Genomic DNA, 24,683 nt, shown 5'->3' on the forward strand with positions numbered 1-24,683 from the left:
CCCCCCCCCACTCTAGCTCACCTCCCACTCTAGCTCCCCCCCCCCCACTCTAGCTTCCCTCCCCCCACTCTAGCTTCCCTCCCCCCACTCTAGCTTCCCCCACCCCTACTCTAGCCCCCGCCCACTCAACCTCCCCCCCCCCCTCTCTAGCTCTCCCCCCCCACTCTAGCTTCCATCCCCCACGCTAGCGCCCCCCACTCTAGCGCCCCCCCACTCTAGCTTCCTCCCCCCCCCCCCCAGCTTCCTCTCCCCCCCCACTCTAGCCCCCCCCCCCCACTCTAGCTTCCCCCTCCCACTCTAGCCCCCCCACTCTAGCTCCCCCCCCCCACTCTAGCTTCCCCCCCCACTCTAGCTCCCCCCCCCCACTCTAGCGTCCACCCCCCCCACTCTAGCTTCCCCCCCCCCCCCACTCTAGCTTCCCCCCCCCCACTCTCAGCTTCCCCCCCCCACTCTAGCTTCCCCCCCCCACTCTAGCTCCCCCCCCCACTCTAGCTCCCCCCCCCCCACTCTAGCTTCCCCCCCCCCCACTCTAGCTTCCCCCCCCCCACTCTAGCTTCCCCCCCCCATTCTAGCTCCCCCCCCCCCCATTCTAGCTCCCTCCCACTCTAGCGTCCCCCCCCCCCCACTCTAGCTTCCCCCCCCCCCACTCTAGCTTCCCTCCTCCCCTACTCTAGCTTCCCTCCTCCCCCCCTCTAGCTTCCCTCCTCCCCCACTCTAGCTCCGCCCCCCACTCTAGCTCCCCCCCCACTCTAGCCCCCCCCCCCCACTCTAGCTCCTCCCCCCACTCTAGCTCCCCCTCCCACTCTAGCTCCCCCCCCCCACTCTAGCTTCCCCCCCCCCCACTCTAGCTCACCTCCCCACTCTAGCTCCCCCCCCCACTCTAGCTCCCCCCCCCACTCTAGATCCCCCCCCCCACTCTAGCTTCCCCCCCCCACTCTAGCTTCCCCCCCCCACTCTAGCTTCCCCCCCCCACTCTAGCTTCCCCCCCCCCCACTCTAGCTTCCCCCCCCCACTCTAGCTTCCCCCCCCCCCCACTCTAGCTTCCCCCCCCCACTCTAGCTTCCCCCCCCACTCTAGCTCCCCCCCCCCACTCTAGCTCCCCCCCCCCACTCTAGCTTCCCCCCCCCCACTCTAGCTCCCCCCCCACTCTAGCTTCCCCCCCCCCACTCTAGCTTCCCCCCCCCCCACTCTAGCTCCCCCCCCCACTCTAGCTTCCCCCCCCCACTCTAGCTCCCCCCCCCACTCTAGCTCCCCCCCCCCACTCTAGCTTCCCCCCCCCACTCTAGCTTCCCCCCCCCCACTCTAGCTTCCCCCCCCCCCCCACTCTAGCTCCCCCCCCCCACTCTAGCTCCCCCCCCCCCACTCTAGCTTCCCCCCGCCCACTCTAGCTTCCCCCCCCGCCCCCACTCTAGCTCCCCTCCCCACTCTAGCTCCCCCCCCCCCACTCTTGCTCCCCCCCCCCCCCCCACTCTTGCTCCCCCCCAACTCGAGGGTCTCCGCATTCCTGCCCCCCCCTCCCAAACTAGAGCCCCATCTCCATCTCGCCCCGAACCAACAGCGTCCCAATAACACAACCCCCTCCCCCATTTGATTTATCACCTTAAGCCGTGAGTTCGTGACGCACCTGTTATCCCTTCCACCGTGGCTGCAGATCCTTCTACCTGCTGTCTCTTCATTCCACGTTGCACGTGCACGCAAAAGTACAATAACTAACCGTAAACAGTGGAAAGTGAAGCACCAGTTGCCCCGTTTCGTCCCATTTTGTGGTGCAGTGCTTTAGACGACGCATGACGGTTTCATTCGTTTGTGAAACAACGTGTTTCGTTTGACGTTCTCGTGGTTTTAAACTGGACATTGTTAACACCTTACACCATGGTTTACACCTGTTCCCGTTAGGCGTGTGACCCCGTCCCTCCACTCCGTGTTTCACCTTCACATGTCTCGCTCGAGATGTTTAAATGAACTCTGTACCGAGACGTTCATTTTAACGTCATTGTTCCGCCAAACCTCGTCTCCCACAACCACACCTGTAGCGCATCGTCGATCGAGAAGGGGAGTGGAGGCTGATTATTCCCATACGACCCCCAAACGGGGGGCGATGTGGGGGGAGGTATCGGAGGGAGTGTCTGTTTACTCCACATACATGAAACGTTCATATTTTGTCCCCGAGCAAGTGGGCAAATCTGTCCGGCCGCTGAATCACCCCGCCCACCCCGCCCCGTCCTGCCTACCCCGCCCCGTCCCGCCTACCCCGCCCCACCACAATCTGCCCCGCCCCGACCCAATCTGCCCCGCCCCGCCCCAATTTGCCCCACCCCGCCCCAATCTGCCCCGCCACAATGTGCCCCGCCCCGCCCCGCCCAATCTGCCCCTCCCTGCCCCAATCTGCCCCGCCCCGCCCCAATCTGCCCCACCCCGCCCCGCCCCAATCTGCCCCACCCCAATCTGCCCCGCCCCGCCCCGCCCCAATCTGTCCCGCCCCTCCACAATCTGCCCCACCCCGCCCCGCCCCAATCTGCCCCGCCCCGCCCTGCCCAATCTGCCCCGCCCCGCCCCAATCTGCCCCACCCCGCCCCGCCCCAATCTGCCCCACCCCGCCCCGCCCCAATCTGCCCCGCCCCGCCCCGCCCAATCTGCCCCAATCTGCCCCGCCCCACCCCACCCCAATCCAATCTGCGCCGCCCCGCCCCAATCTGCCCCGCCCCGCCCCGCCCCGCCCCAATCTGCCCCGCCCCGCCCCAATCTGCCCCGCCCCAATCTGTCCCGCCCCGCCCCACTCTGCCCCGCCCCACCCAACCCCGCCCCAATCTGCCCCGCCCCACCCCACCCCGCCCCGTCCCACCCCACCCCAATCAGCCCCACCCCAATCTGCCCCGCCCCACCCCGGCCCTCTCTACATTCATTTCAGTTTCTGTACAAATGTAGATATTTTTCAGCTTTTTGGATCGGCTCGTGTTGTACATTCGGCCAGGTGTGCAGTGTCCTGGTGTCGTTACACAGCACCACGTGATCTTTCGGCAATTTGTGAAGCGGAAAACGGCGTTTTGTGCACACCTGTAACGCGAGCTTGTGACAGGCTGTTTACGCGTCCGTCCATACGTCGTGAATATGTCGCAATGATCTCACAATAAATGCTCATTCGTGCGTCTCCTTCATTTTGCTTCTGGGTTTGGAAATGGTTCTTCGTTTCGGTTTCTTTGGAATTATCGAGAATCGGCAGAAGTTTTTGCTCCAAACCGCGCACAGCTTCTCCCTCTGTCCAATGAAACGCACACACCTGCGCCTTCTGATACCTTACGAAACACACACACACACACCTGCCACCTACAGCTTCCCCTTCCAAACCGCGCACACCTGAGTCTTCTCCTCCCTCTCAATACAATACAAACACTCAATACAACGAAGGTTGCTTTATTCTACCTTTCGACAACTCATCTGAATTCTTTTTACAAGGCTCTTTAAACACCAATGTTGATCTTTTAACACAACAATCGCTCCTATTTTATTCCTTCCACAGTGTTTATCGTATGGACCATGGACTTAATGATCAATGCTGTTCGTATTTCATTTAATATATTTTCCGTTACCTGATTTTTATTTGTGTTCATGGGATGTGATTCGTACGTTCTGGAGCTCGTCACGAGAACATTTGGGCGAAAATTATAATAATCATATAATAATGCAAGCATATAATAATGTGCGTACATAATAATGTGAGCATATAATAATGATAAAATAATGCGAGCATGTAATAATGATATAATAATGTGCGTACATAATAATGTGAGCATATAATGATATAATAATGTGAGCATATAATAATGATATAATAATGTGCATACATAATAATGTGAGCATATGATAATGATATAATAATGTGAGCATATAATAATGATATAATAATGTGCGTACATAATAATGTGAGCATGTAATAATAATATAATAATGCGAGCATATAATAATGATATAATAATGTGCGTACATAATAATGTGAGCAAATAATGTGAGCATATAATAATGATATAATAAAGGGAGCAAATAATAATGTGAGCACATAATAATGTGAGCAAATAATAATGATATAATGATGTGAGCATATAATAATGATATAATAATGTGCGTACATAATCATGTGACCATATAATAATGATATAATGATATGATAATGTGCGTACATAACATGTGACCATATAATAATGATATAATAATGCGAGCATATAATGATATTATAATGTGCGTGCATAATAATGTGAGCATATAATAGTGATATAATAATGCAAGCATATAAGAATTATATAATAATGTGCGTACATAATAATATGAGCATATAAAAATGATATAATAATGTGAACATATAATAATGACATAATAATGCAAGCATATAAAAATGATATAATAATGCGAGCATATAGTAATGATATAATAATTCGAGCATATAGTAATGATATAATAATGTGCGTACATAATAATGCGTGCATTTAATAATGATACAATAATATGAGCATATAATAATGATATAATAATGCGTGCATATAATGTTGATATAATAATGTGCGTACATAATAATGTGAGCATATAATAATGCGAGCATATAATAATGAAATAACAATGTGCATACATAATAATGTGCGTACATAATATGTGAGCATATAATAATGATATAATAATGCGAGCATATAATAATGATATAATAATGTGCATACATAATAATGTGAGCATATAATAATGATATAATAATGCGAGCATATAATCATGATATAATAATGCAGGCATATAATAATGTGCGTACATAATAATGCGCGCATATAAAAATGATATAATAATGTGAGCATATAAAAAAAATGATATAACAATGTGCGTACGTAATAATGTGCGTATATAATAATGTGAGCAAATAATAATGATATAATAATGTGTGTACGTAATAATGCTAGCATATAATAATGATATAATAATGTGCGCACGTAATAATGCAAGCCTAAAGCAATGATATAATAATGTGCGTACATAATAATGTGAGCATATAATAGACTAGTGTGAGTCGGCGTGCCTCACCACACGTCGTTTCAGAGGGGTAGGCGTCTTTGACCATGTCTGCTTTCTCAGGGAGTGAGGGATGGTGGGAATGGTGGGTGGGGGTTAGTGGTGGTGATGGTGGATTGGGGATCGTGGGGGGAAGTGGAGGAATGGTGGAATGGTGGAGGGGGGATGGGGTGGATGGTGATTGGGGGATGGTAGGGGAGAGCAGCCAAAATTGGGACTTCAGGGACTTTTGGGTCTTCAGGGTATTTTTGGTCTTCAGGGTCTCTGGGGTCTTTCGGTTCCTCTGAGTCTTTAAGGGTCTTTGGTTCTTCAGAGTCTTTAAGGGTCTTCTGGATCTTCGGGATGATTTGGGTCTTCATGGTATTTTGGGTCTTCAGGGTATTTAAGGGACTTCGGGCTCTTTTGGGTCTTCGGGGTCTTTTTGGTATTTTGGGCCTTTGGGTTTTTTGGGGTATTTCAGGGTCTTCAGTATCTTTAAGGGTGTTTTGGGTATTCAGGGTGTTTTGGGTCTTCAGAGTCTTTTGTATCTTTGGGGTGTTTTGGGTCTTTTAGGGTATTTGGGGTCTTCAGGGTATTTAAGGGTCTTTTTGTTATTTGTGGTATTTTGGGTCTTTAAGTGTCTTCAGGGTCTTTTCGGTATTGTGCACCTTTGGGTCTTCAGTGTCTTTAAGGGTCTTTAGTGTCTTCAGGGTGTTTTGGGTCTTCAGGGTGTTTTGGGTCTTCAGGGTTTCTGGGGTCTTCAGGTTATTTTGGATCCTCTGGGCCTTTTGGATCTCTGGGGTGTTTTGGGGTCTTTGGAGGCTTAAGGGTCTTTTGGTTCCTCAGGGTTTTTAAGGGTCTTTGGGGTATTTTGGTTCTTCTGGGTATTTAAGGGTCTTTTGGATCTTCAGGGTGTTTTGGGTCTTCAGTCTGTTTTGGGTCTTTTTGGGTATTTAGGGTATTTTGGGTCTTCAGGGTGTTTTGGGTCTTCGGGATGTTTTGGGTCTTCGGGGTGTTTTGGGTCTTCGGGGTGTTTTGGGTGTTTTGGGTCGTTGGGGTGTTTTGGGGTGTTTTGGGTCTTCGGGGCCATTTGGGTCTTCAGGGTCTTTTGGATCCTCTGGGCCTTTAAGAGTATTTTGGGTCTTTGGGTCTTTATGGGCTTTTGGGTCTTAAGGGTCTTTTGGTTCCTCTGAGTCTTTAAGGATCTTTGGGGGTATTTTGGGTCTTCGGGGTCTTTCAGGTATTTTGTGCATTTTTGGTCTTCGGGGTATTTTGAGTATTCAGGGTATTTTTGGTCTTCGTGGTATTTTGGGTCTTTGCAGTCTTTAAGGGTATTTTGGGTCTTCAGGGATCTTGGTGGTCTTAAGGGTCTTGGGGACTTAAAGGGTCGTCAAAGGTCTGAAGGGTCTTGGGGACTTAAAGGGTCGTCAAAGGTCTGAAGGGTCAAAAGGTATATTCCAACAGTACGTAATTAAGAGTTCATGGACTATGTTTTGGGTGTTAATTTTATTTGAAAAAGAAGAAGACTGTTTGGTCACAAATAAACATACAAACAAACAAACAAACATAACCATACACGCACGTTTGCTCTATTATAATAAGATAAAATAATGTGCGTACATAATAATGTGAGCATATAATAGTGATAAAACAATGCACGTACGTAATAAATAGCCCCTAGGGAGGCCTCCTGATCCAAAATAGGAAAATCGAAACCTGGGCTATTGTGCGGACCATCGAGCAGAAGGGCTGTATCGGGTGTCAGAGCAATCAATTGGTAAATAAGGGACGAGTAGGGTTCCGAAGACTGGGGAGTAACCCCCCTGGGAGCCCTCATGATCCAAAATCGAAAACTCGAAGCCTGGGCTATTGTGTGGGCTACTTTCTTGTATTCATGTGTCAAGTTACGGAACAATCAGTCGGATGACAATCAGGAAAAATAGCAAAAAGTTAGACGGACGGACGGACGGACAGGCATCCGGACATCATGACCCATTTTACAAGTTAATCTCTTCGAGAGTCGAGATGAGATGACCTAATAATGCGAGTATATATTAATGATATAATAATGAGCACGCGTAATAATGCAAACATATAATAATGATATAATAATGCACGTATGTAATAATGTGAGCATATAATAATGCATATGGATAATAACGCGTATAAATATTACAATCATGTAATAATAACTAGAACGGTACTCGGTAGAGAGCACACCTCCGCCAAACTGAACAGTTTACGTTTTGTATCGCACTGAGAGGCCAGGCCAGGATGTGGACCAGGCCAAAATCGAATCGGCCTGTTTTTGTCGCCCAAACAACCCAACCAAGTTTTGTCATACAGTGCCTTGAGGAAGTATTCACACCCCTTGACTTTTCACATTTTGTTGAGTTACAGCCTGAATTGAAAATGGACTAAATTCAGATGTTTTGTCACTGATATACACACAATACCCCATAATGTCAGAGTGGAACTTTTTTTTTAGAAATTTTTACAAATTCATTTTAAACTAGAACGCCACTCAGTAGAGCGCATACTCCCGCCGTGGGTTTAGTTGGAATAATACGTTTTGTTTAACATCCCCTCTCCCCAAAACAATAAATGAAAAAGAAAGTAAGCCCTAACTGTCAGAGAATTTATTTTGATATTTCTCGGAATTAGAGGAGAAAAACATCATTTAAGAATAAGAATAAAAGCTTTAATGCAGTAAAACAGGAAAAATCTTCCCCAAAAAAATGTAAAAAAAATTCCTGGATCCGGAATAATATCCTGAGCTTCACCAAAAACTAATCAATTCTTCCTTATCCCAAGGGCAATCATCCCACCAACCTTCATCCAAATCCGTTCAGAACTTTTCCAGATATCTTGTTCACGAACACACGAACACCTTCAAAGGTGTTCAAAGAAAAGAACACCTTCCCTCCAGTCAAAAATGGAGGTTCAGTGATGTTTTGGGGTTGCTGTGCTGCCTCTGGCACTGAGTACCTTGAATGTGTGCATGGCATCATGAAATCAGGAGATTACCAAGGCATTTTGGAGCGCAATGTTCAACCCAGTGTCAGAAAAAGCTGGGTCTCCGTCGAAGGTCATGGGTCTTGCAGCAGGACAATGACCCCAAACACACTTCAAAAAGCCCAGGAATAGTTCAAGTCAAAACGCTGGACTGTTCTGAAGTGGCCAGTAATGAGTCCAGATCTAAATCCCATTGAACACCTCCAGGGAGATCTGAAAACAGCAGTTGGGAGAAGGCACCCTTCAAATCTGGGAGAACTGGAGCAGTTTGCACAAGAAGAGTGGGACAAACTGCCAGTGGAGAGGTGTAGGAAGCTCATTCATGGATATAGGAAGCGTTTGACTGCAGTTATTTTGTCCAACGGCCGTGTGTGCTACCAAATATGAAGTCGAGGGTGTCAATAATTTTGTCAAAGCCATTTATTTTTATTTTCTGATTTAAAAGGATGTAGTAAGTTCTGAATCAAAAACAAAGGTTCTGTAATATTTACAGTGAAATAAAGACTTGTGGAGACCAAATATTTTTGTCAAATTTTAACTTGTTTTTAGAGAAAATTGTCAGTTATTTGAAAAAAGGGCAAGCGTGCCAATATTTTTGGCCACAACTGTATGTAATCGATTAAATGATTGATAAATAAATCAAAAATAGTCTTTATTGCCAAATCACTTGGTCACTGTCATGTCCAAATATCAGCTTCCTCGCTCAAAATGTGCAAAAAGAGCAAAAGGTTAACGGACGGAACGGACATCACGACCCATTTTACAAGTTCATCTCTTCGATAATCGAGATTAGATGATCTAAAATAGGAGCAATACCCCTGACGCTCACCTGGTAGAATAAACAGTATACTGCACTGACTAAAGGTATTTTAAACCAATTTCAATGGTTGCTAGAAGACAGGGCAGCATATAGAATCATACTAACATAATCAATCATAAGACTTGAAACAAACAAACAAAAAAATACCTATTTTGGGGGGCAACACCTCCCCTTCTCATACCCCACCGCCCCCCCTACCCCGTATACCTCTCCTTAGACCCCAATTGGGGTGTATTAACGGGGGTACAAAAGATCAAGGATTGGATAAGGGAAGATAAGAGATGGTGGTGAACAGCTGTTTTAAAGACCTGGAGGGTGGAGTGGGATTGAAGAGAGTGAAGGAGTTTGTTCCAGAGGTGGGAGAAAAGAGGAATGAAGGAGTGAAGGTGAGCAGAGAGTCTTGATTTTGGCAGTTTCACCAGAAGAGGGTTGCTGGCAGATCTTGTGTGTCCTGCAGGAATATTTGGGGGACAGAGCACAGACAGAGCAGGGGGAACAAGGCGGAGAGGAGTCGATAGAAGACAGAAAGACCACCTACCTGCCTGCGGTGAGTGAGTGAAAGGTCCTCAGCTCAGCTTCATCACCGGAGATACCAATGATTTGAAAAGCTTTGGTTTCTACAGCGTGAAGCCGAGCTAGGTGTGAGGCAGGTGCACCAGCCCAGAGGGGAGAGCAGTATTCCATCAAGCCACGGAAGAAAGTTTTGTATGTGGTGAAGAGCTCAGGTGTGCCAAGGAAGGACTTCGCACGACGGAGGATGCCCAGTCGGCGACTGGCTTCGGAGGCCAGCTTGGAAATGTGGTTTTCAGGAAGGATCATGGCGGATAGCGAGACCCAAAAGCTTTAGTGACAGAACTTCTTCAAGAGGATTGTTCAGAAAGTAGATGGGAGGGTTGTCCAGATGGTGTTTTTGGAGAGACAAAGTGAGAGTGTGAGATTTGTCAGGATTGAAAGACATGTTCCACTTGTTTGACCAGTTTGTGATGTTATCCAGGTCGGCACAGAGTAAAGAGGCTGCTGCCTGCAGATCTGCGGGTTGGGATATGGAGCGGCAGAGAGTGGAGTCATCAGCAAAGAGATAGATATGACTTTCCAGAGAGTCAGAGAGATCATTAATGAAGACCAGAAAACACACAGGGCCCACAACACTATTGGGGAAACCCAGCCTGAACAGGAAGGGGAGATGAGAGAATTCCATTCAGGGCCACACGTCGCCTACGACCAGAGAGGAAGTCCACAAGTCATGTGTGGAGATTTCCATGGATACCATAGGAGGGGAGTTTGGTGAACAGAGCTGGGTGCCAGACCGTATCGATGGCACGTGATATATCAAGGGAGACAGCTCTGATTTCCTGTCTGGCATTGAGGACCTCCATCCATTGTTGAGACAGCAGAAGCAACATGTCCAGAGAAGAGTGAACTGGTCTGAATCCAAATTGATGATCCGAGATCAAGCCATTGGAGAAGAGGAAGGATTTAATATCAGAAGCGATGATTGATTCCATGACCTTGCTGATCATTGGGAGCAGGCCGATTGGTCTGAAGGTGCAAGGATCTGATTTTGCACATTTTTTGTGTAAAGCTATAATGTAGGCTGATTTCCAAGCAGATGGCAGATGACCTTGAGCAAAAGAGAGGGTGAAGAGAGCAGAGAGAGGGTGAGATAGAGCGGCAGAGCAAGATTTTAGGACCCGTGGGCTGATGCATTCTGGTCTGGTTGCTGAATGAGAGTCGAGGTTTGACAGAACCTTCTCAACCTTGTCAGGAGAGAGGGACACAGAGTCCAGGAGCAGCTGGGTTCAGCTGGGTAAGTTGGGTACAGAGAGAGATGGGTTTGGGACACAAGATTTAGAGGAAAACACAGAGTTGAGGCATTCAGCTTTTTCACGTGCGGAGTCAGCTGTGTAGCCATTTGAGGTAAGGGAGGGGATGGAAGGGGAACAAACACCAGAAACAGATTTGACCAGACACCACCAGGATTTGGAGGAAGGAGACAGGTTTGAGAGTTCAGTCTTAAGAGTAGAGAGATAGTGCTTCCTGGCTCTCCTGAGGGTAGACACACACTTGTTCCGAGCTTTGTGAAAGGAACTGAGATTTCCTTCAGTTGGATTTGCCTTCCAGAAGGTGAAGGCAAGTTGCTTCAGGGCAACTGCCTCACCACAAGATTCCGTTTACCATGGACGGGAGGAAGGGTAGAACAACTGAAGACGGGATGGGATAAATCTGTGCATGAGAGAGAGCAGTTTACTTGGGAAGAATTCCCAGGATGAGTTGATGTCAGAGACAGTAGAGATGGGAGATCAGTTCAGATGTTTGATGGCTGATTGAAGACCGTTCCAGTCAGCCTGAGTGAGGTATCGATGTGTGTGTGCAGTCGCTCAGATGGACGTTAGTCACGTCTGCCGTCATTAGTTTGTAGACGTTTAAGATCCCGTTCGCTGTCCGGTAAGCTCTCGCCAGCCCAATTATCAACATTCCAGGCTAAAACTGCTGGTAGCAATTATTATCTGTCTGGTCTTGGAGGTTCCTCATTGACAGCCGGTTCCATTCCTTATCTATAGTGTGGTTGCTCTCTCGGGCAGCAGCTTATGTTTTGGTATTTGAATTTTTGTCAACCAACTAACCAGGTGGTTCGTATATTTCAGGTGAACAATCTTCATCTCTCCTTCCCACACAAAGTGCTCCTCCACACCACACCTCACTAATCACTCGTCCCCCGACAACACCCCTCATTCTAGTCCCATACAGGCACACACAAACACACACACCATACCCTTCTATTTGGATGAGCTAACCTCCCAATCCCATCCAATGATGGGCAGACGACGTGCATTCCAATCCTTTATTATGATGGTCTCTTCTCTGTTCAGGTTCAGTGATGATGCAGATTAGAGAAAACTTCGCTGTCCGTTCGGGGTGCGCTCAATGAACAAATACATTAAAAACACAATAATTATCTCCCCCAGCCATCCCGCCTCTCCCGATTTAACAAGTCATGGGAGATTATGCTCAGATTTATTCCTTGGCCAGAGGAATTTGACCAGTCCCAGAGTCACATGGTGCAGCATTGTCGATGTCCATCTGTGTTTCATCGCACTGTTCGTCTTGTTGCCTTCCTTCTGGAGACCGTTCCCGACTCACTAGTAGTGACTCGTTCCTAGAGTCCTTCCAGGCGAGCAGGCGCTGCAGGTTCTCGGGGGACGAGGTACAAATGAGAGCAGCCAGTCCCGGGTGCAGCAGGTGAGCCCGTACGATGCTGCGCCTCGCTCGGAATTCCGCTCGGAGTCCGAACCGAGCCACGTCACACGCCGTGTCCAGGTCGGCCTACGTGCAGCAGGTAAGTGACTTTAACGAACGATTCGAGATAAACCTTTACATGTAATAATGTTCAACACAAACTCCTCCATTAGAGTTCAGCAATGTAAAAATAAACTAGAAAGGAGCTGGAAATGCAAAGCCCGTCCGCATCCGTTTGTATGCAGACGTCGTCTTCTTCCGTGTGCTAAACATGACGAAAATGGTTTTAAAATTACAAAATGAAAATTGACGATTTTAAGCATTTTTTATCAAAAAAAAAAAAAAATCAGTTTCTACCTTTTAATTGGTGAACCAATTCTGTGTCCCAATATGCAAATTCTAAAAAGCTTCAGGTCAATAGGATGAAAATTGACGACTTTATGCGATGCTGACCTTTAACTTAGAAACCCAAATAAGGAAACTTCTTAACTATTCATAAACTATTCCACTAAAACCAATGCATTCCGAGATCAGGGTGGCTAGTGGTAGAACGGCGTGTGGAGGACAAGCGGAGTACTGTATGTGAAAAGCTCAACAGACTCTGGAATGAGATTTGTACACGAGCAAGAAAACAACAAATCGGGAAAGGTATCCTTAATCCATGAGACCGGGAGCTAAATCTCATAGGGGGCTAGATTAAGGAGTTTGTTCAACACCCACTACATAAAAGGTTTGACACCATAGGTAGTTAGTATGGACCCTCTAGATCACTGCTAGGTAGGTAGTAGTCTCAAATTGTGGTAGCACTTTTTTTCTACAGGTCATTTTATAAACTGACATTTAAACGCCGTGAAAAGCAATGATATTAAGGGGGGTAGGGGAAACATAATTTACTATTTCTTAACTTTTTAAAATCACAATTAAGTCATTTTGGTATCAATATGTGCCTAATGGAATGCTCTAACAGTCTAATGCAACTGTATAGCAACACAATAGGTTTTGGAGGAGGTATTAACCAAAATAGGGGGAAGGGAGTGACAAATAATGCTCCTTTTTGGGATCATATTTGATATAAAATTCAAAACTTAATATTATTATTGCTTTATTATTGCTTTAATCTATCTATAATTCCAGTAATCTCTGTGTGTGTGTGTGTATGTGTGTGTGTATGTGTGTGTGTCTGTGACCGCTGTTTCTCGACAACCACGGGTCCGATATACTTGAAACTTGCCAGGTATATTGCTGGGGACCTGAGGATGTGCCTTTTCAAGGTTTCATATTAATCGGACAAGTAGTTACCGAGCTATGGCGATTTAGCCGTTCGCCGTTCGCTTTGGCTTTGCGAATGGACCAAACCATTTCATGTAAATAGAGGGGGGGGGTTCTACCGTACTCGCAAGCCGTTCGCTTTGGCTTTGCGAATGGACCAAACCATTTCATGTAAATAGAGGGGGGGGGATTGTCACCGTACTCGCAAGCCGTTCGCTTTGGCTTTGCGAATGGACCAAACCATTTCATGTAAATAGAGGGGGGGGATATAATTTTAGATATATATATATAGTACGGGCATGCCCTAGTATTCCCAATTTCAAAAACAAACGCAAGCACCTCTCCTTGTGAAAATGTTGGCTTCAGTATGACCGAAACATAAGTTTACTATGAACTGAGCAAGTTACAAAAGTCTTAACAAGTATGCAAACAACTGCATGAATAATTAGTCAAGTGCCATGATGTGAATATTTACAGTGCAGATGAAAGAAATCATTCACCAACAAGCTTCTTCATAAAATGTGACCTAAATATGACTTTGCTAGTGCTTGTATTGCTATGGTACACTGGAAATGAGGAAGCTTTTCGCATTCACAAGAAAAGCAGCTCAAAGTATACCTTCATTGAAGACGGTACCCCATCCAGGCTGGTGAAACACAAGTTCTGACCATACATTTCTTGGGTCATATCTTGTTTTAAAACAACAATAATAATGTAGGTAATTCATGAATATACAATGTATAGTAACAAGATATTCATTTCTCTAGTTTACATGTATCTGGAGTGCAGGTGTATAACACATAATAAACCCCATAAGAAAAGTTGTGCTTAAAAGTAGTACTACCTATGTTTACCGTTTAATTAGTCATCATCCTCAGACTCTGAGTCATGGAAGGATGAAAAGGGGTTGCAACATTCCTCATGTCCCATACATTTACAAGATTCAGTACAGCCCAAATCGTTGACTTACACAAACAGTCTGCTCCACTCCATGTCCTGCATCCACAGCGTGTTAATTCCAACAGTCCACTTGGTGTAGGATCCTTAGTCATTAGGACTGCTTGCAGAGAGTCATTCTGTACTTCCCAACCATGCTCTTCTGGGGGTGGTAAATGTCGCATGGCATCAAGGGACTTCTTCCAGACATACGCTTGAAAGTTTGCTCGTTTGAGGTGTTGAATAAGGCTGCCATTAGTTGGAGGAAGCCCTTCATTCTTTTTCTGCTTCTGGCAGCACAACCAGTACCGCACATCATCAACCTTCGTTCCAGTCTTTGTTGATGTCGTATATAAGTTACAAATGAATTCCTCACACGATTGCGCTAAGTTGTCACTCAGGGATAAGGAATTTCCCAGATTTCCAAGACTGTCTTGATGCGTCTGGCTCTCAAATTATATATACTGTTGTGGCGGACACGAAAGCTCACTGGCGTGATGGCATCATTCCGCGCACCAAGTGGGCGTCAGCCACGCTCGAGGGGTAGGCGTGGCCTCGGGATATACACGGGGCTCGCAGCCCCGAGCTCCTCAGTGCTATAGTGGAGCTCTTCCAATAAAGACTCTTTCTTGTTACCTGCGTTGTCCGCTTCCCTTCTTGGTAAGCAAGTCGTGCGCGTAGCATCGCACTACATTTGGTGACCCCGACGTTGGCTCAGCCGTAGCTGACCAACCGAACACGCCATAGCAATGGCAAACAATGCAGTTGTGGTCAAACTCCCTGAGTTCTGGGAGGCTCAGGCCGAGGTCTGCTTCGTTCAGGCCGAGGCCCAATTTTGGCTTCGGCGTATCACGAGCGACGAGACCATGTACTTCCACGTGGTCGCCTCCCTCGGGCCCGGCACAGCCGCCCGCGTCGTGTCTGTCCTGAGGAACCCACCAGCCAACCACAGGTACGAGGTGATCAAGCGTCTCCTCCTCGCCACGTTTGGCCTCACAGAGGACGCAAGAGCCGACCGCCTCCTGGACCTCCCCGAGCACAGCGACACGCGACCGTCGGTCCGAATGGACCATATGCTGTCGCTGCTGGGTGACGAAACCCCGGATTTTCTATTCCGAGCACTATTTCGACACCAGCTGCCGGCACGAGTACGCCTCGCGTTGGCCGGTTCCATGATAACGGAACCCCGAGCTCTCGCTGCCAAGGCCAACAAGTTATTCGCGGCTTTGGACACGCGGGTGAGTTTCGGTGCGGCCGTCGCGGCTCCCGGGGCTGCGGCGGCTGCGGCTGCACGCCCCTACTCCGAGCCCGAAACTGCTGCGGGTGACCACCCCTACTACGCGACACACCGCGTGGCCGCTGAACCTCCTGCGGGTGACCACCCCTACCCTGACGGGCGCCTCGTGGCATACGCCACGCCACGCCCACCTCCGCCGCCGCGGAAAAAACCGCAAGCCTGGTGCCAGTTTCACACCAAGTTCGGCCACGAGGCTCGGCAGTGTCGCCCGCCGTGCTCATTCGGCAGGTCGGGAAACGCCCGGGCCGGCCCTCGGTAGTGGCACTGAGCACCGGCCGTTCAAACAGCCTACTATTCATAACGGACACCTTATCCGGGCGCCGTTACCTGTGCGACACGGGAGCGCAGGTGAGTGTCGTTCCCGCCGGTACGTACGACAAGCAAACCGCGGGCCGGGGCCCCGCGCTGCTTGCTGCCAATGGTACGTCCATACGCACATACGGAAAACGCTGCCTCTCTCTGCGGTTCAGATGGCAGGTTTTTCGGTGGTCGTTCGTCACTGCTGACCTGCCTATGGCACTGCTTGGCGCGGACTTCCTGTGTGCAAATGGGCTGTTGGTGGACGTAAAGCACAGAAGGCTCGTCCAGGCCGAGACGTTCAGCTCGCTCGCTTGCGCGCTGCCCGGCTCGTTGAGCAGCTCCTGGAGCGGCTCATCGAGCGGCTCGCCGAGCGGCTTGCTGAGCGGTTCGGTTCCGGCCAGGATGATCTGTACGCTTCCGGCAGCGGACGAATTCACCCGCCTCCTCGCCGGCTTCCCGGCCCTCACGCGGCCCACCTTCTCGGCGGGGGCCGTCAAGCACGGGGTGGAACACCACATCCCCACCGCCGGGCCACTGGTCTACGCCCGGGCACGCCGCCTCGAGCCGACGAAGCTCGTGGTAGCTAAAGCAGAGTTCGCTACGCTGGAGCGGCTCGGCATCGTGCGGCGCTCCGAGAGTGCTTGGGCGTCGCCGCTCCACATCGTGCCAAAGCCCGGCGGGGGATGGCGACCGTGCGGGGACTACCGGCACCTCAACGACGCCACCACCCCCGACCGCTACCCCATCCCCCACATTCAGGACTTCTCCGCCCGGTTGGCGGGCATGTCCTTCTTTTCAAAGGTGGACCTCATACGCGGCTACCATCAGGTCCCCGTCAGGCCGGAGGACATCCCGAAGACGGCCGTCATCACGCCATTCGGACTTTTCGAATTTCTTCGGATGCCCTTCGGGTTGAAGAATGCGGCTCAGGCGTTCCAGCGACTAATGGACAGCGTCTTGCGTGACTTGGATTTCGTGTACGTCTACCTGGACGACATCCTCGTCACCAGCACGTCCCACGAAGAGCACCTCCACCATCTCCGCACGCTCTTCGAATGCCTGGGCCAGCATGGCCTCATCGTGAACCCCGCCAAGTGCCGGTTCGGCGTCGCCGACATCGACTTTTTGGGACACCGCGTCACCAGGCACGGGGCCGTCCCCCTACCGGCCAAGGTGGAGGCGGTGAAGGGGTTTCCGCGCCCCCGCATGATCAAGGGGCTCCAGGAGTTCCTGGGCATGGTAAACTTTTACCATCGGTTCCTGCCCCGCATCGCCCAGCTCCTGCGCCCCCTGCACGAGGCCCTCCGAGGGAAGCCGGGCAAAGGTGACGTTACCTGGACCGAGCAGATGGACGCGGCGTTCGCGGGCGCGAAGCTCGCCTTGGCTAATGCCACCATGCTCGCGCACCCGCCGCCCAATGCACAGATCGCCCTCACCACCGACGCCTCGGACTACGCGGTGGGCGTGGTGCACGAGCAATGGGTGCGTGGTGCCTGGCAACCGCTGGCGTTCTTCAGCCGGCAGCTTCTCCCGCCCGAACGCCGTTATAGTACCTTCGACCGCGAGTTGCTCGGGCTTCACCTGGCGGTCAGGCACTTCCGCCATCTGCTCGAGGGCCGTGCGTTCACGGCCTTCGTCGGCCACAAGCCACTGGTCTTCGCGATGGGCAAGGTCACCGAGCCGTGGTCGGCCCGGCAGCAGCGTCACCTCTCGGCCGTGTCCGAATATACGACGGACATCCGGCACGTCGCGGGGAAGGACAACCCGGTGGCGGATTGCCTTTCCCGTTCCGTCGCCCACGCAGTCCACCTCGGCATCAACTATGCCCGGATGGCGGCGGACCAGGCCGCTGACCCCGGCGTCCAGGCCTTGCGGACCGCCGTCACGGGCCTCCGCGTCACCGAGGTGCCGTTCGACGGCACGGGCACAGCCCTCTTGTGCGACGTCTCCCTCGGGCGGCCTCGCCCCATCGTGCCCGCGGGCTGGCAGCGCCAGGTTTTTGACGCCATCCACGGCCTGTCCCAATCGGGCACGAAGGCCTCCCAGAGGTTGGTCGCCGACAAGTTTGTCTGGCATGGCCTCCGGAAGGCCGTCCGCGGCTGGACCAGGACGTGCCTCGCGTGCCAGCGGGCGAAGGTGCACCGACACACCCAGGCCCCATTGGTCCCGTTTACGGTGCCGGAACGTAGGTTCGACCATGTTCATGTGGACCTGGTGGGACCTCTGCCCCCTCACGGGGTTTCACCCATGTCCTCACAATGGTGGACCGCACCACCCGGTGGCCGGAGGCCGTGCCTTTGGCGGCGACGACGGCGGCGGACGTCGCGCAGGCGTTCATCGCCACCTGTGTCGCCCGGTTCGGCGCCCCCTCAGACATCTCGTCTGACCGCGGCCCCCAGTTCACCTCGGAGCTCTGGGGGGCGATCGCGCGGGGGCTCAGGGTCCAGCTGCACCGAACCACGGCCTACCACCCCCAGGCCAACGGCCTGTGCGAGCGGTTCCACCGCTCGTTGAAGGCCGCGCTCCGGGCCACCCTCCGCGACGGCGGCTGGGTCGACAGGCTCCCCTGGGTCCTGCTGGGCCTCCGGACGGCGCCCAAGGACGACCTGCGCGCATCCGCGGCGGAGTTGGTCTTCGGACAACCGCTGTGGGTGCCGGGCGAGTTCCTCCCCGACCCCACGGCACCATGGTCCGCGGCGCAGGAGCGCTCCGCGCTGCAGGAGACAGCCCGGAGGTTCGCCCCGGTGCCGACGGCGCACCACGGGCACCCACCTACGCACGTCGCCCCGGAGCTTCGCACCGCGGAGTACGTCTTCGTCCGGCACGACCCCCACCGGACACCACTGCGGCCCCCGTATGACAGGCCTTTCCACGTGCTGGAAACCGGGGTGAAACATTTCACCTTGGACATCGGCGGTACTCCTGGCCGCGTCTCAGTGGATCGTCTCAAGCCGGCCCACCTCGACGTGGACCACCCACCGCCGGTGGCTCGGCCGCCGCGTCGGGGCCGCCCCCCTGCGGGCGGACCTCCGGCACCGCCCAGCCCCGCCGGCACGCCGCCCCCCGGTCCTGCACCCATCCCGGGTGCAGCCGGAGGCATCCCAGCTGGCATCCCTGCACCCCGGACGCCGCCAGTCGCCAGAGGGCACTTCGGCCGGGTCATCCGTTTGCCCCGCAAACTGACCCTCCAGGTGCGCGGGAATTCTGGGGGGGCACGTGTGGCGGACACGAAAGCTCACTGGCGTGATGGCATCATTCCGCGCACCAAGTGGGCGTCGACCACGCCCGAGGGGTAGGTGTGGCCTCGGGATATACACGGGGCTCGCAGCCCCGAGCTCCTCAGTGCTACAGTGGAGCTCTTCCAATAAAGACTCTTTCTTGTTACCTGCGTTGTCCGCTTCCCTTCTTGGTAAGCAAGTCGTGCGCGTAGCATCGCACTACACTGTATTGTTTCTAATCGTACTTCTGTAAAATAGTTGATAATCCGATAGATGATAATTTTATATCAAAAATGATACCAAAAAGGAGCATTATTTGTCACTCCCTTCCCCCTATTTTGGTTAATACCTCCTCCAAAACCTATTGTGTTGCTATACAGGTGCATTGGACTGTTAGAGCATTCCATTAGGCACATATTGATACCAAAATGACTTCATTGTGATTTTAAAAAGTTAAGAAATAGTAAATTATGTTTCCCCTACCCCTAATATCATTGCTTTTCACGGCGTTTACATGTCAGTTTATAAAATGACCTGCAGAAAAAAAGTGCTACCACAATTTGAGACTACTACCTACCTAGCAGTGATCTAGAGGGTCCATACTAACTACGTATGGTGTCAAACCTTTTATGTAGTGGGTGTTGAACGAACTCATTTTTGTCAGGTCCCTGCTCCCGGTCTACATTGAGCAACAAACTTCCAAAAACAGGTGAAAGTGCAGGATACTATACAGGAAAACGAAACAGAAACAAATACAGCCCCAATGATCGCAAAGAAGAAAAATAAAATTGCAAAAAGAAATATCAGCATACATACTCTGACAAATGGGATAATGACAAAAGAGCAGGAAGACTCAAAAAATACCTTGACAGACCAGGGATTGAGAGGGAAAGCTCATTGGAATGGCTAATGGAGAATGAGGGAGTCATCATGGATGCCCAAGACCAGGGATACTACACAAATGGCTTTAAGAAAATGGCGGGATTGAGCCAATCGGACAAATGCAGATTTTGTGGGGTAGAAACAGAAAGTACCAGTCACCTCCTTTCGGGATGTAAAAAACTCATGTCGGAACAGTTGTACACAGAAAGACATGACAGAGTCCGTAGAGTAATCATTAGCACATCTATAAACATTTCAACATTCCGGTTCCAGAACAATCAAGGAAACACAAACCAAACTCGATCCTTGAAAATGAACACATAGCGCTCACACATGACAACATGATCCCATCAAGTGTAGACATTGCAAACAAAGCATTGTGTCCGGTCATAGCGCTCGGTCGATTGAGGTTTCGGTTCCCAATGACTTTGGATGAAATGCTTCAGAAATCAAGAAAATGCTCAAATACAAGGATCTGAAAAATGAGGGCAAGAGGTCTTGGAAATTGAAGAAAGCTGAAATTGTACCAGTGATGGTCGGAGCAACAAGGATGATGAAGGAAAAAAAACCCTTACTGAGTATTTAAAAAGCATTCCGGGGAATATCACGACAAATGAGCCGCAAGTGGAGGGTGCCAGAGGTTCAGCGAGGATTCTAAAAAGAGCTCTTGGAACAAAGATAGGAGAATGAAGTTTCACAATCTGATTCATGAATAATGATCCTTTACCAAAGAGGAGGTGGAGATTTTTGAATTGTGGGAGAACTCCCTCTCACCTCCTAAAACCCATATATGGAGATAAAAACCACCGAGAGACACACACGGAAGTGTTGGCAAAACCCTGTCTCCCAATGAGCGGGGAGCGGGCTAATAAATACAGGAATCCATCAAACACCACGTGCAGATAAACACATGAAGGTACAAACGCGTCATAATAAAGTAGAAACAACCTCCAGGTCCTCAATAGAGACAAGATTCTACTCTGATGACTTGTGTGAGAGATGAAGGTGATTCCGTAGATGTGCGTCAGAAGCTGAACTTACCTGCACATCGTGCTCCCGCGTTTCCGTGCCGCACCCGTCTGCAGTGATGCCCTCACGCACCGTGTGCAGCCTCGCCATGGCTCTCTCTCCTTCACCCTTGCTGCACGCACGCACACACACACACACCAGCCGGGATGAGTGTGCTCAGCTCGGAAAATGAGTAGCTCACCAAGCACTCTAGATATCAGGACAAGTAATGGTAGATATCAGGGTGGATAATGGTACATATCAGGGTGGCTAATGGTAGATATCAGAGTGGATAATGGTAGATATCAGAGTGGCTAATGGTAGATATCAGAGTGGATAATGGTAGATATCAGTGGATAATGGTAGATATCAGGTGGATAATGGTACATATCAGGGTGGATAATGGTACATATCAGAGTGGCTAATGGTAGATATCAGGGTGGATAATGGTACATATCAGGGTGGATAATGGTAGATATCAGAGTGGCTAATGGTAGATATCAGAGTGAATAATGGTAGATATCAGAGTGGATAATGGTAGATATCAGAGTGGATAATGGTACATATCAGGGTGGATAATGGTACATATCAGAGTGGCTAATGGTAGATATCAGAGTGGATAATGGTAGATATCAGAGTGGCTAATGGTAGGTATCAGAGTGGATAATGGTAGATATCAGAGTGGATAATGGTAGATATCAGAGTGGATAATGGTAGATATCAGAGTGGATAATGGTAGATATCCGGGTGGCTAATGGTAGATATCAGAGTGGATAATGGTAGATATCAGAGTGGCTTATGGTAGATATCAGAGTGGATAATGGTAGATATCAGAGTGGCTTATGGTAGATATCAGAGTGGATAATGGTAGATATCAGAGTGGATAATGGTAGATATCAGAGTGGATAATGGTAGATATCAGAGTGGATAATGGTAGATATCAGAGTGGATAATGGTAGATATCAGAGTGGATAATGGTAGATATCAGAGTGGATAATGGTAGATATCAGAGTGGATAATGGTAGATATCCGGGTGGCTAATGGTAGATATCAGAGTGGATAATGGTAGATATCAGAGTGGCTTATGGTAGATATCAGAGTGGATAATGGTAGATATCAGAGTGGCTTATGGTAGATATCAGAGTGGATAATGGTAGATATCAGAGTGGATAATGGTAGATATCAGAGTGGATAATGGTAGATATCAGAGTGGATAATGGTAGATATCAGAGTGGATAATGGTAGATATCAGAGTGGATAATGGTAGATATCAGAGTGGCTAATAGTAGATATCAGGGTGGCTCATGGTAGATATCAGAGTGGATAATGGTAGATATCAGAGTGGCTAATGGTAGATATCAGAGTGGCTAATGGTCGATATCAGGGTGGCTAATGGTAGATATCAGAGTGGCTAATGGTATATATAAGAGTGGCTAATGGTAGATATCAGAGTGGATAATGGTAGATATCAGAGTGGCTTATGGTAGATATCAGAGTGGATAATGGTAGATATCAGAGTGGCTAATGGTAGATATCAGAGTGGCTTATGGTAGATATCAGAGTGGATAATGGTAGATATCAGGGTGGCTAATGGTAGACATCAGAGTGGCTTATGTTAGATATCAGAGTGGCTAATGGTAGACATCAGAGTGGCTAATGGTAGATATCAGAGTGGCTTATGGTAGATATCAGAGTGGATAATGGTAGGTATCAGAGTGGATAATGGTAGACATCAGGGTGGATAATGGTAGATATCAGGGTGGCTAATGGTAGACATCAGGGTGGATAATGGTAGATATCAGGGTGGTAGATATCCGGGTGGCTAATGGTAGAGATTAGCAGTCAATATGGGGAAAAAGCATGCGGTGATGATGTGCTGCACTCTTGAAGAACTCGGTGTGGCAACAAGAGGCAACAGACACAGGAAGCTGGTTGTTGAATTTACAAACATTTTATGACCTTAGTTGTCTTCACTTGTAAACCTTTGACCTTTACCAAATTGAATTCTGAGCTCAGAAGCATTTCCTTTTGTTCTCCATCTTTTTTCTTGAAATGATGCACCTCACATCTTTTTAAAATGAAAGTCCCAACTTTTGTTACAAAATTTCCAATGAAACCATGGCATCTCTTGTGAGACGACCTGCAATACCACCTGCATTGAACCTGTCACACCCAACCTGTCCACCAAGTTTTGTCCAAATCCGAGTATAACGTGTTGAGACATCCTGCTCACAGATAAACAGACACACAGATAGACAAACAAACAGGGGTGAAACATAACCTCGGTCTACCTTCGGTGGCGGAGGTACAAATCAGAATTTGAGGAACGTTTGTGGCACGTTGGGTAAGTCTGACCAAATGTCACGAGTGCCAGTGAACCCTTGGGAAAGCTCCAGTATACAGTTTGCCGGTTGAGGAATAACAACTTACCGAAATAGCACCGAAGCGATAGCCAGTGATGACCTTGTTATGGCTTCTTCACTGCACGCTCTATTGGCATGGTGCATCTCCTGACGAAATAACTGAGGGGGGGGGGGGATGTTTGGGAAATAGGATTGGAAATTACGAAGAAGGTGGAAGTGCACGGCGGAGGTGGGGAAAGAGGACATCAATGAAAGGAAAATACACAGTGTTTAAGTATATCTTCATTTGCATACATCATTTGCTGGGGGCATAGATGTTCCACTATTGCAGTGCACCTGTCGGTTATAATAGGGATTGATTAATTATTTGTTCATGGTGCCGGCGATAGAATGTGGAGCGGAGGAGAGGAGGGAGGGGTAGTGTAAGAGGGGGGAGGGAAGGGAGGGGCGGGGTGGGGGGGGGGGGAAGAGGGAGGAGGACAATTTACCTCTGCGAAGAGTGCTTCAACCTCAGCCTTGCCCAGGGAAAAAACGAAATTGTAATACCCTCTGCCACTGCCACCAGGTGGAGCTACACGGTACACATTTACATAGATAATGTACACCCCCCTCCCCCATCCCCCATCCCCCTGTCTCCCACACACAAAGTTGTATTTGCACCCAGAGTTTGGAGTTTGTAACTTAAAAGATGTGGCTGTGCATAGAACACATGCAAACAGATAGAGGGAGGGAAAGAGAGAAAGAGAGAAAGAGAGAAAGAGAGAAAGAGAAAACGAGAGGAAGAGAGAAAGAGAGCAAGAGAGAAAGAGAAACGAGAGGAAGAGAGAAAGAGAGAAAGAGAGAAAGAGAGAAAGAGAGAAAGAGAGAAAGAGAGAAAGAGAAAACGAGAGGAAGAGAGAAAGAGAGCAAGAGAGAAAGAGAAAACGAGAGGAAGAGAGAAAGAGAGAAAGAGAGAAAGAGAGAAAGAGAGCAAGAGAGAAAGAGAAAACGAGAGGAAGAGAGAAAGAGAGAAAGAGAGAAAGAGAGAAAGAGAGAAAGAGAGGAAGAGAGAAAGAGAGAAAGAGAGAAAGAGAAAACGAGAGGAAGAGAGAAAGAGAGAAAGAGAGCAAGAGAGCAAGAGAGAAAGAGAGAAAGAGAGCAAGAGAGAAAGAGAGAAAGAGAAAATGAGAGGAAGAGAGAAAGAGAGAAAGAGAGAAAGAGAGAAAGAGAGCAATAGAGAAAGAGAAAACGAGAGGAAGAGAGGAAGAGAGAAAGAGAGAAAGAGAGAAAGAGAGAAAGAGAGAAAGAGAGAAAGAGAAAACGAGAGGAAGAGAGAA

At 49.3% G+C, this 24,683-nt stretch overlaps 1 protein-coding gene across 1 annotated transcript in view; it reads left to right on the forward strand.

Annotated features, from left to right (window-relative positions):
• Positions 1 to 24,683, forward strand: part of LOC137433227 (pro-neuregulin-1, membrane-bound isoform-like) — a 376,724-nt gene that overhangs the window by 253,255 nt on the left and 98,786 nt on the right. Inside the window, exons 6-7 of the mRNA XM_078784011.1 lie at positions 12,019 to 12,194; positions 13,909 to 14,012. Of these exons, the coding sequence (XP_078640137.1) occupies positions 12,019 to 12,194; positions 13,909 to 14,012 (280 nt within the window). The remainder of the gene's footprint in view (positions 1 to 12,018; positions 12,195 to 13,908; positions 14,013 to 24,683) is intronic.

The sequence above is a fragment of the Myxine glutinosa genome, chromosome 8 (genome assembly GCF_964187855.1).
Source record: "Myxine glutinosa chromosome 8, kmMyxGlut1.1, whole genome shotgun sequence".
NCBI lineage: Eukaryota > Metazoa > Chordata > Myxini > Myxiniformes > Myxinidae > Myxine > Myxine glutinosa.